The sequence below is a fragment of the Dipteris shenzhenensis genome, chromosome 4, assembly GCF_047967505.1.
Source record: "Dipteris shenzhenensis isolate YYH24624 ecotype China chromosome 4, Dip_SZ_1.0, whole genome shotgun sequence".
Taxonomy (NCBI): Eukaryota; Viridiplantae; Streptophyta; class Polypodiopsida; order Gleicheniales; family Dipteridaceae; genus Dipteris; species Dipteris shenzhenensis.
Window position 1 is genome coordinate 44,189,076 of NC_141599.1, and position 13,006 is coordinate 44,202,081.

The window sequence follows — 13,006 nt, forward strand, 5'->3', positions numbered from 1 at the left end:
AGTGGAAATTGTTTCTTTCTAGGACATGCTTGCATTTCTTGGCTGAGCAAGAAACAATCTACAGTGGTTACCTCCTCATGTGAAGCTGAGTACAGGGTAACTTTCACGACGACAGTTGAATGTGTTTGGCTGCGTCGTTTGTTTGCTGATCTTCATCTTTCATTGGAGGGTCCTCCTCCGATTCTCACTGATAGTCAGAGTGCTATAGCAGTGGCAAAGAATCCTGTGTTTCATGCTCGCACGAAGCACATTGAGGTTCACTATCACTATGTCAGAGAGAAGTTGCATGCAGGAGAGATCAGTATGATCTATGTGTCAACACATGACAATGTTGCAAACATCTTCATCAAAGCACTTCCACGTGAAAAGTTTGAGACATTTCGCAATGCCTTGAACTTATCTCCTTTTGGTGATTGATCATTTCCTTGTACATGACATTGGCACTGCAGGGGGGTGTTAGAATTATTATTATATTCTAGCAGTGACCAATGTAGTGTAATAAGTAGGTTAGGGGCACTTTTCCCTCTTTAGAGGTTTTTCCTCCTAATGACAGTTAGTTCACTAACTACGGTTAGTGAAGGATAAGGTTTTACCACTTAGACAAAACCTTTTCCTTTTCTTGTATTCAGTCACTTCATCTATTGCAATCTCACGTTCAGCTCTCTTGCTCTCTCACTCTCTCTTTCTCACAAAAACGCCAAGCAAAAAGGTAATAATGGAAGTTCATGATAGTGACGAAACTGATGATAATATTCCTGGAAACCTAGATGATTATATGTGTACTCATAAAAAGTACAAAGGCATAGACATTGGTTAATACAGCAAATTTTGAAAAATACACATTGGTTAATACAATGATTAAAAAAGAATCGCTAGACCAAACAAAACCTTTTTCCTGCAAATTTTTGTATGAATCTACATAAATGTGTAGATTAATTGACAGAATCTGCCAGAGGCAAAAAATTGATTTGACACGAGTCAGAGAATAACTAAATCGTCGTTGGGCTTGTTAACCCAGAGTTATGAATTATTCATGACAATGGAGGTTTGGTACCTTTGAAATACAACTTGCCTCACTCATATGGAGATTCTCAGCATTAAAAGAATGACTAAAGAGCAAGGATCACAATTGCTCACATCAGCCAGCATGGAAGGTCTCTTCTTACTGTCTAGAGCTCAACTCAAGTTGCAATATTCTGTACTCTTTTTTCTTGTTTGTTGCAGATGTGATGACTATATACAACAATGTAGAGACCTGGTCATTCAACAAGATTACTGTCACAACTCTCTCCAAAATGCCACTTGATCACATGCAATCCTGGAAGTTTGATGCCATGAGAATTTCATTCATGGTCTTTGAGGATATCGGCTCTGAGTATGCAAGATCTAGTAATAAAATCATGAGTTTCAAACTTGTTGAGCTTTATTGAAAAGCTCTTTCCATCTCTCGTGATCTTTACCAGGACCATCACCCTGCAAGCACACGAACTGGCATCAATATTGCTAGACCCGCTTGAGGAAGGCAAAAGGAAAAGACAGAAAGACATGTATGGCATCGGTGCAACCAAAAAGTAGAAAAGTAACATCTTTGACAGTTGCACAATTTAAGAACACTGTAGAAAGCAAATTGCGAAAGTAGCCAGCAAAGTGATCCCCACGTGAGAGACCACCACTGTCCTGGTGTGGAACAGAAGGCTTACACCTGACCAATTTGGAGAGCATAGTAAGTCTGAGCATGTAACTAAGCTCACCGTTGCCAAATGATGAAGCACCATACCATTGGCAAACCATTAGGAAACAAATTACAATATGATTAAGGGCAATTCACTGCATGACATTTCTATTTCAAGAAATGTTCCTATATGTTCATATATGTTCCCATACAATATTGTGATAGAGATTAAAGCATCAAAAGCATCCCGAAAACATCTTTGAATGCACACCAATAGCCATCACAAACTTAAGTCAGTGAAAAGTATTCTTAGGTGAGGCCATCTCTCACTATTTTCCCCGGCAAATGGATTGTGTGTCAATGCATCTTTTACATAATAAGATCAAGAAAATGACAAAATCCGTTTTACAAGAGTTCATCAGCACAGAACTAAATGATATTTGGACACCGGTGTCCAAATTACTTTTAAGAAGTTACATCAGCTGCCTTTGAAGTCTTTTGGGAACATAAGACATTATATACCTTGACGCTAATCCTCGGCTTAGTAGACTGAATACAGCACCCTTATGCTATTGTGAGTTGATGTAGTGTGCACAACACTGGATGGTCTGGTCTAGATTGAGAGCCTAGCCTCCTGCCATCTACTGGGCGGATCACGAGATGCTGTGCCGAAGGTTCTTTGGGAACGGGTTCTGGTGTTATGGGATGCCAGAGCTATAGGCATGGTCTTGTGGAAGTCTGATCTCTAGCCCATGTGCTCAGGGGTGGCTGGGAGGTCAGTCGCCTGCTAATTGTCTTGTTGTTTTGCCGATTGCTGTTTTGGGCTGTGTCTATGGTTAAATCCAAGAGAAGACACTACAATTGGTATCAGAGCAGCCCTCAAACACGAAGATCGTTGCAAGGTATGCAATTGCGAGGTGCCACCTATGTGTTTCCTATAGTGAAGGTGCTTTTGTGACTTAATCTCGTGTGTTGACATAGAAACTGGTTTGATTCATGGAGTATCATGTAGTTGGTGAATTTGAGGTAGTTACCAGAATCGTTATGGGGAGTGATTGAAGCTTACAATCTTGTGCATCACTCTAGAAAGTGGTTTCCTTGTGCTTTCCTTGTGCTGGACTGTTCGTTGGCCAGAGGAAACCAAAGTAGGGTCTGATTGTTAAAACTAGAGAAATTCGCATAGCCAGGTGAGGGTGTTGTCTAGTGAGACACGTTATGGTTAAGTACGATTTGCTGAAGCAGAAACTCACCTACATTAATTGCGGAATTAAAACTGAGTGCTCAGCAGATCATTGCACAGGAATTACTAATGCGAAACACACCTGTTTAAGCTGTGAATTAGTTTCTGTTAGTTTACACAGGTGTTGCAGACGTTGTGCAAGAATCAGAAGTTCAAAGAGACGAACGAGAGCAAGAAAGCAAAGAAAACCAAGAACATTGGCATGCAAGCGAAAGGCTGAGTAAGTGTTGCGTTCACTCAGGATGCTCATATATTGATCATGAAGATGCATTCCAAGAAGGGAGGGCGAGTCGTTAGACTCGCCTCCTCCACATCCTAACTCACTCCAGATTCACTGGATTGTACGTCCCCCCCTCAATCCAGTGACTGCAAAGGTATCTGGAGTGTTGGAAGGAGGCCAATGCCAGTTCTGAGAAATTGGAACTGATCCTTAGGAAGAGCCTTTGTAAAGAGGTCGGCTAGCATGTGGGTTGTCGAGCAGTGGCGAAGGTCCATCCCTCCGCGTTGAGCTAGGTCTCGGGTGAAATGGTATTGTGTGCCTACATGCTTGGAGCATTTGTGTTGACAGCCATTTTTGCAGAGGAGGACGCAGCCGTTGTTGCTGTTGTACATGATGGAGTTGATGAAAGTAATTCCGATTTCTTTTGCAAGAGTGTGTAGCCACACATGTTCCTTTGCTGCTTGATATAGTAAAATGTAAGCAGCCTCTGTTGATGAGAACGCTATTGATCTCTCTTTGGAGAAAGCCCATGAAAAGGGTCCTCCTGCAAGCAAAAACACAAAGCCGCTTGTGAAGTGACAGTCCTCAGTGTCTCTCGACCAATTGGAGTCAGCAAATCCTGTCAAATGTGGTGTGTGGGGATGGTATGCGATGCCAAGTGTGGACGTGCCATGGAGGTAACAAAGAAGTCGCTTGGCTGCCTGCCAATATTGTAAGCCGGGGTTCGTCATAAATTGAGCCAGTTTGGTGACTGCGGTTGAAATTATGCATACCATAGCATACATTAGAGATCCGACTAGGTTTCGATTCGAGGGGTGTGGAGACGATCGTACAATGCGTCATGTATTATTTTTGAAGCATTGCCTGAATATATATATAACGGTGCTGATGCAGAAACGTAGAGCCTGTTGAGTTTTCTGTATCACCTTGGATGCCAAGATAGTAATGAAGAGGGCCTGAATCTATCAAGGAAAACTCCTCAGATATCTCATTTGAATGAGTTGCAGATGACAATAAGATCATCTACGTAGAGGGCGATGACCAAGAAGATTGAATCCGAGATGCAGATGTAGAGGGTTGGGTCAGATAGCAGTGTTGAAATCCATATTGCATAAAGAATGAATCAATTTTCAGGTCCCAAGAGTGCGAGGCTTTTTGAGACCGCATAGTGCTTTTCTAAGGTACTTTTGGCTTGCGGAAATCTAGCGGGAGAAATGTCTTCCTTACGATCACCGTGCAAGAATGCCATTTGTGCGTCCAACTGGTGGACACGCATGTGGTGTAGTGTAGTGTTGGATGGAAACGATTCGGCACACAAGGGCGAACGTGTCAATGTCGTCAGCCCCTTTTGTTTGTGTGAAGAACGAGCGAACTAAACGTGCTTTGAAGCGAGAGATGGATCCATCTGACACAAATTTCAAATGAAATACCAATTTGGGGATTATGGCTCGGCGTCCGGGGGGAAGTGAAACTTGTGGGGAGGGGGGCCTTGCCGGGTCGATGGTGGATGACATCATCAGGTGGCGGGGTGGAGAATGTTGCAACTGAGGGAGGTATTGGCAGTGGGGAAACTATGGGGGGAGTTGGAGAGGTGACCCATGGCGGGATAACGGACGTGGGTGGTGGTGGAGGGGGTGGGAGAGAGCTGGTTGTGGGGTCATGGGTGGGGAATGGAAAGAAGGGTCAATGATGAGGAATATTCATGTTGGTCATCCACCACGAATACAACATTGTGGCAAATAGAGCGCCTTTTGGAGATAGGGTCAAATTCCTTTTAGCCGCAACTGTTGTGACCATAGCCAACAACTTCCCCTCCCTTGTGAAGCTTGTTGTGATGTTCTACAGGAACATGGGTGAAAACAAGACACCCTAACATGCGAAGGTGCTTGCAGTTCGGTGTGCGACCGTGCCATAGCCTGTGTTGATACCAATGTGGGAGATAGACAACAATAGAAGCGGCCTCATCCCAAAGAAAGCGCACCAAATTTTAGCCGTGAGGCATGCATCTCGACATTTCTATGATGACGCGGCTTTTTCCTTTTGGTAATCCATTTTGCTCGGGCATGTAGGGAACTACAAATTCATGTTTGAGTCCAGTGGTTGTGCAAAAATTATAAAAGGCTTGATTGCGATATTCTCCGCCGTTATCTGAGCACAATGGTTTGATGCAGTGGCCAGTCTAGGTCTCTACAAAGGCTTTCAAGTCTTTCAATTTATCTAAGACGGCATCTTTGGTTTGAAGGAAGTATAGCGGAGAAATCATCAATAAAGGTCACGTAGTACCTAGAGCCGCCAAGAGAATTGGTAGGGGTGGGCCACTGACATCGCTGTGGCTGAGATCTAGGATGCCATCTACGCGGTTGCCTGGGTGTCATTGTAGAGGGTCCTTGTAGTCTTTCACAAACACACAGCCTGCGCATACTTCGAGGTCAGCATCTCATTTATAGTCAAATCCGTCAACCAGGGAATGTTTGGCAATGCTTTTACGTTTAGCTGTGATTAAGTTGAGCTTTGGCCACGGTGGTGAGTGCGATTTGTGAGGTTAGAGGGTGGAGAATTGTGGCATGGAGCCAATAAAGGCCTCCGAAGGTGGCACCAGTAGTGTTAAGCGCTACTGTGGTGAAGGAGAAGACATCGGCCTTTGGAGAAGGTGATTTCAAATCCTCCTCAATCCAGAACGACAACTGAAAGTAGATTCTTTGCAAGTTGAGGAACATGAAGGACATCATTAATGACGCCTTGGTAGCCATTGTGAAGGGAGATAGATTCCTTGCCCACTACTTGGATCGAGCCATTCTCCCCTACAAACACCTCTCTTCCTCACGGAAGAGCCTGGTATGTGGAAAATGCACTTAGATCTAAACACATCTGGCAGCTCACGCCACCAAAGTTAAGATACTAGTGATAATCTATCCCCGTGCTTCCCTCTTGCATTCCCTTGAATGCGAAGGCAAACTCCATAGCATCAAGAGGGCTAGTTTTCCCTTGAAGCCGAGCCATGAGAGCTTAGGTTGGGTGTCTGCAAGTGAATGGCCGAAATGGGCATGCATCTGTTCATGCATATGGAGGTTGTCTATACGTTTTGGGAAATCCTTAGCGTAGTGACCTTGGTTGTTGTAATAGTAGCAATTGTAGTCTAGAGGACCTCTTATCTCAGATGGACTTCTTGGGGACGTTGATAGGACAAAACCTGTATCAAGTTTTTAAGCACTGTATCTAGATGTGGGTAGGCACATAGTTGTACACATCTAGGGTAGGTGTGGGCTTTTGGCATTTGTGGATTTTTCTTTCACAAGCATGATGGACTGATGTATAGTTTTTTGAGACAATAAAGTATGTTTTGCAGGGACTTCATGGGAAATGATGAAATGCAATGTGGTTGTACCAGATCTCCAGAGCAAGTCAATGTGCACTTGCATGTTACAGGAATTTGATATGTTCTGGTGTCCATGTCAAGGGGCTTTTCATGTGTGTGTACGGGGTGCATGCAAGCTTTAATGTGCATGCTAATGTGTGTGGGAATTGCGTGACTAAAGGTCCAAAATGTGCATTTAATGTGCCTTGGGGGGATATTTGCATTTTTTTAATGGAAGAGTGGTAAATTCTACGTGATGACATGGCTGGAAAATCTGGAAGGGAATGTATGCATGCAAGGTGGTTTCGTGATCAAGGATTGGGGATGCTCTGCCTGATGAGTGGGCTAATACGTGGGATGGCGGCTACTGGAGAGTGCTGGAAAACGTTGATGAGCGAGAGAGATCGAGTTGGGGGGGAGAGAGCAGAGAAGGAAGAGAGAGGAAAGGATCTGTTGGTCGATGAACGGATGGTTCATGGGCTTCAATGTATTGTACAAAAGCAGTGCATCAAGGTGTAGAGGGTTGTGATGATCTGAGAGGGCGTTTGGACTGTGTACGGGCTGTCAACGGGGTGTGATGTTGGAGGAAGTTAAAGATGTCATGCCTACAGTGTCAGCAGATGAGTAAGAGGATCTTACATTTAGAACTCGGAAATATCATGCTTGCTTATAATATTTTTGAGAAATGGGGAGTAGATGCCATCGGTCCTCTACCCATGACAGCTAGGGAAAATTGTTATGTGCTGACAGCTGTGGATTATTTGACGAGATGGGCTGAAGCACGAGCAGTACGGGCTGTCAATGCGAAATCTGCATGTAAATTTGTGTATGAGGATATCTGCTGTAGATTTGGTGTGCCACTGGAAATGCTTTCTGATAGAGGTCCAGGTTTCAAGAGTGAACTGATGGATTTATTATGTGGTAAGCTGAAGATTAAACACAGATATGCAAGTCCCTATTATCCTCAAATGTAATGGGATGAATGAAAATTTTAATGTTGTGTGTACTAATATCATGGGAAAGATCATGAGAACACATGAGAAGGAGTGGGACCTTGCTTTGCACTCGGCTTTATGGGCTTACAAAGTTGCAGTAAAAGAAGGCACCCAGTTTTCACCATTTCATCTTGTTTACGGGAAAGAAGCTCTATTACCCTTGGAAGTAGAAATTCCTGCATTACAAATGTTAATGAAGATAAACGAGGATTCAAATTCTACTTTCCAGAACTGGTTATTGGATTTGTAGGAAGCACAACTAGACAGACAAAAGGCGGTGGAACATTATGCTTTAATTCAAGAGGAGAATCAGAAGAGAGCAAATAGAAAGAAAATTGAGGAGGGTGATCTAGTTTTGAGATACACCAGTAGTTTGGATTCTACCTTCAAGAAGAAATTTGTGACCAAAAGGGAAGGACCTTTTCGTGTGACGAAGAAATTCAAAAATGGTTCATATCAACTTGAGAATTTGGATGGTCAGTAGCATAAGAATAGAGTCGATGGCTTCAGACTAAAGAAATACTTTCATAGGATCATGAGTGTGGGCAGCTGTGGACCTACTGTGATGAAACCAGATAAGCTGGAAGACCTCATGGATGAGTATATCTCTAAAGGAATGCAAATCTTATATACCCCTATTTGCAAAACATGAATGTCTGAAGACTGGGGGATGGGCAAAATGATAGGACAAAACATGTATCAAGTTTTTTAGCACTGTATATAGCTGTGGGTAGGCACATCGTTGTACACATCTTGGGTAGGTGTGGGATTTTCGCATTTCTTTCACAAGCATGATGGACTAATGTATAGTTTTTTGAGACAATAAAGTATGTTTTGCAAGGACTTCATGGGAAATGATGAAATGCAATGTGGTTGTACCAGATCTCTAGAGCAAGGGTATCCAGTGTATGGTCAAGTAAAAATGTTTTTGAGGACAAGTAAATCAAGTCATGAAGGGTTCTTTTATTTTTTTTTCCTAAGTCAATGTGCACTAGCATGTTACAAGAATTTGATATGTTTTGGTGTCCATGTCAAGGGGCTTTTCATGTGTGTGTACGGGGGTGCATGCAAGGTTTAATGTGCATGCTAATGTGTGTGGGAATTGTGTGACTAAAGGTCCAAAATGTGCATTTAATGTACCTTGGGGGATATTTGCATTTTTTAAATGGAAGAGTGGTAAATTCTACGTGATGACATGGATGGCGGCTATTGGAGAGTGCTAGAAAACGTTGATGAGCGAGAGAGATCGAGTTGGGGGGGAGAGAGCGGAGAAGGAAGAGAGAGGAAAGGATCTGCTGGTCGATGAACGGATGGTTCATGGGCTTCAAAGTGTTGTACAAAAGCAATGCATCAAGGTGTAGAGGGTTGTGACAATCTGAGAGGGCGATTGGGCTGTGTACGGGCTGTCAACGGGGTGTGATGATCTGAAAAAAAAAAGCACAGGGCTGATGGACGACTAGCTGGCAGAGAGCTAATGGGCTGATCGACATGAAGTGCGAGTCGCTTATTTTTTTGGGCTGTGGGTTTGTTACCTTTAATCACGCACAAGTGTGCAGGCTGCGTGGGGGAGCTTAGCTGGAACAGAAGACAGATTGGAAGTTGTCGCTGCTGGAAGCACTCGTGATGTGGCTGCTTACAATTTTGAGTATGACGTACAGCTTGTGTGCAGATGCAATAGTGACTGAACGGAAGTCATGATAGGGACTCTGATCGTTGAGGTTTCATGAATCTATAGGTGGAGGGGATGACTCGATGGATTAGCATTCTTGGGGGTTCTTTGTGCATGAGGATTCCATACGAGAAGCATAAGTACGAGCTGTTTATCATATACAAGCTGCTCAAAGGAGGTGTTGTAGATACATCATGTGTGGTTGATCTGTCATACAAAGAACGACTGTGTGTATGAACAACTCTTGGTTGACACAGAGCTACAACAAGTCAAAGCCTTCTTTCCCCTCTTTCAAAGAGTCTCTGTGTTCCTATGTGTGTGTGTTCTAGTCAGATTGTGTGGAGATTGACTTGTTATTTGTGTGCTCTGGATATCTGCTCTGGAACCTGGTTCGTAAGCTCATCATCTATGAGCCCACATTGCAGCTGATCCTCATGAAGTCTTAGCTATCTGACGTGGTGAAGTATATAATTCCCTGGTTGTCTTTCCTTTTTTTTCCTTATCAACATTCTTGGGAAATGGACCGGTACGCTAGGGGTTGGATTGGTCACGGGGGAGTGGGAGGTCCTATAGGCATGGGAAGGATTGGTCCTCCCAAGAATGCATGCATGGTCTTCAATTGTGCAGTCTTGCGGCGTGCTTTTTCTTGGAGCGGACGTGCATTGACATTCTTGACTGTAATGTCATCTCCCTTCCCTTCTATTGTCATGATCAAGGGCATGCTCCGAAGAATCGTGAATACGAACTCTGAAGGTGGCACAGGGGCTCCAGCTACTTCAAGTTGTCGAGCGATGGCCTTGAGATGTTCTATGTGTTGGGCAACAAACTCCACTTCATTCATGTTGAGGTTGCTGAGGGTTTGTTGCGGCATGAGTATGCTACTCACATCACGTTCTTTGTAAATGGTGCGTAGAAGCTCCCATACCTCATGTGCGGACTCGCAATCTGGCTTGCAGGCGTCTCCCCCAAGGTCAAGCATATTATCAAATCGCCTTGTCATCCTCTGGCAGTATGCGTCGCAACTTGAGGCGTTCGATGAGCTGTGACTTGTCCAATATCGATCCACGTTGGCTGAGGATGGTCGTCGAGAGAGGGGCAGGTGTGGCGGCTTCAACAACACGATTCGGTTGTATGACGATGGGCGTGGAAGATCCATGACCAGGTGCTCAATAGTGGTTGGCTCAATTTCATTGCCGTTTACAATCGCCCAAAGGTCTTTCTCTTCCAACACCATACAAATCTTCCACTTCCATAGGGTGTAGTTGGGTCCTTTGGTTAGGGGACCCTAGGCTTGAGGGAAGTAGGCTAAGGTGGGTCTAGAAGACAAGGACGCCCGTTGGCTATATTTAGCCAAGGGCACTTTCCATAATGCAAGATGCTCTTCTATATAAGAGTGGCCAAGGCTATTGGGAGTTCATTCAGTGTGCACACACCACTGGATGGTCCGAACTAGATCGAGAGCCTAGACTCCTGCCATTTACATGATAGATCACAACATGCTATGCCGAAAGGCTCCTTGGGAATAGGTTATGGTGGTATGGGATGTTGATGCTATAGGCATGGGCTTGTGGAAGTCTCATCTCTTCTTGGGGGTGGTTGGGAGGTGGATCGCCTACTCGTGATTATCTTATTGTTTTAATAATTACTGTTTTAGACTGTGTTTAGGGTTAAATCCTAGATGCGGGATCCTACAAAAGAGATGACGCCTCACCCCTAGCCCCAGCTCTCTCATCGCTCTCCCTCGAACCTCTCGCATGGCCCTAACCCCAACCTTGTGAGCCTCGACCTCCCGTGCCATTGATGGGCGACCCGACCTCTTGTGCCTTAACTTGACCGTGACACACTGCCCTCGCGCACCTCACCTTGGCCCCCAACGTGTCTCATGCCACCGCCGACACCCAAACCTCTTGCTCCTCGGCTCAACCACAACGTACTGCCCTCGCGCCGGCACCAGCCTCCCGTGACATCCCTCCCTCCCCCGAACCTTGCGCATGGCCCCAAACCTCACCCTTGCACTGCCCTCTTGCGGATTGCCCTTGAACCCGCCACCCTCCCTCCCCCGAACTTTGAGAGGTTGTAACTTTCACATCCGTACTTGGATGGAGGTGATTTGAACTGTTGCGACGGGCACGACATCCTCTTTGAGATGAGAGCATGGGTTTTTCCGAAACTACTCGTCCCAAACATCTATTGGGGCTCAATCTTGTATTCCTTGTCTCACTCCTACATCCCTCCCCTTCTATAGCAACGCCATGAACAACCTCCCCCTCCATGTTTGTGTGCACGATGCACCCTCCGGCCCCTGCATCCCTCCCCTTATATAGCAGCGCCATCAACAACCTCCCCCCTCCATGTGTGTGTGTGCTCAATGCACCCCCCTTGTGTGTATGCATGACCCCCCCCCCCTTGCCTGCATGTGCGACCCTTCCCCCACCCCCCCTTGCTCACATGGGCCACCCAACCCCCTGCGTCCATGCACGCCCTCCCCCTTGCGCAAATGTGTCCTGCCCCCTTGTGTGCATGAGCAAGACCCCCTCCCCCCTCCGCATGTTCGTCCCCCCCTGCGCGCACATGCGACCCCCCTTCTCCCGCCCTTGTGCATATGTGGGACCCCCCCTTGCACACATGCGTGATCCCCCCTTTCCCCCATGCGCGCATGTGCCCCTCGCCCTTGCACGCATGCGTGACATCCCCTCCCTCCCCCTTTGCACACATGCGCACCCCCTGTGTGCATGCACAACCCCCCTCCCCTTGTGTGTATGCGCTCCCCCCCCCCTACACGCATGTGCGAAACCCCCACCCACTCCATGCCCCCCCCTCCCCCCTGCATGCATGCGCAACCCCCCCCCCTCCCACCCACCCACCCACCTCATGCGCCACCCCCCCTTTGCGTGCATACATGACCCCCCTCCTTGCGCGCATGCACGCTCCCCCCCGGGCCCCCCCTCCCCCTCCTTGCGTGCATGCGCAACACCCTCCCTCCCCCCCTTGCGCCTATGCACGACCCCCCCGGCCCCCATGCACGCATGTGCGAAACCCCCGCCCACCCCATGCCCCCCCTTCCCCCCCGTGCCCAACACTCCATGCCCCCCCCTCCCCACCCCATGCACCCCCCCCCCCCCCTTTCTTGCGCACATGAGAGAGAGAGAGAGAGAGAGAGAGAGTATAACCTAGGTGATAAAGCAAGCATGTGAGCATACATGCACGCAAGATTAGTATAATTGTTCAACCAAGCCTATAAAGGGAAAGCTCATGAAAAATGCATGAAAATAGTAAAAACTGGGTTTCACCTCAACAGAGTTAACTTCATATGTTTGCCCACATGTACAGTCAAGATCCAATGCTTGAATACATGCCTCAGCTACAATGATCCGGCTGGCCTCACCAACAATCTTGTCCCCTAAAAAGTTTGCAGAAGATTATAAGCTTATTAAGTCTAGAAGAAGATTTGTCACATGTTATCTTTTGTAAATGCTATTCAGAAATTGCCAACCAGACTGTTAACTTAAGGTACAAACATACAGTTTCCAAACAAATAGAATAAATATAATATATTCCCATTCTGTGAATTTGACAATATAGAATATTGCCTGCCTCAAAGCAAGTTGGACAAACCTTGCCCTATCACTACTGAACGCCTTGTGCCTGATGTTGCTTTCAGCAAAGTGTTAACATCATAGGAAGTGTATGGTCCATCTGTTAGCCTGCCTGCCCTGTTTTGACATAAAAAGTGAGCAGCAGGCAATAAAAGCATTACTTTAATAACAAAATGACTTCCTTGGGTGTTAGCCAGATATCAAACTCACACATTCCCGGCCCCAGTTTTTTAAAGAGTAGCTAAAACAAAAATACCCA

At 45.9% G+C, this 13,006-nt stretch overlaps 1 protein-coding gene across 2 annotated transcripts in view; it reads right to left on the minus strand.

The window, feature by feature from the left end:
* Positions 1-929: 929 nt before the first annotated feature.
* Positions 930-13,006, minus strand: part of LOC147902922 (uncharacterized protein At5g02240-like) — a 55,465-nt gene continuing 43,388 nt past the window's right edge. For both annotated transcript variants that reach the window (XM_087373316.1, XM_087373317.1), the window contains exons 7-9: positions 12,767-12,864; positions 12,442-12,551; positions 930-1,473 (exon numbers count right to left, since the gene is read on the minus strand). In XM_087373316.1, the coding sequence (XP_087229442.1) occupies positions 1,408-1,473; positions 12,442-12,551; positions 12,767-12,864 (274 nt within the window). In that variant the 3' untranslated portion in view covers positions 930-1,407. The remainder of the gene's footprint in view (positions 1,474-12,441; positions 12,552-12,766; positions 12,865-13,006) is intronic.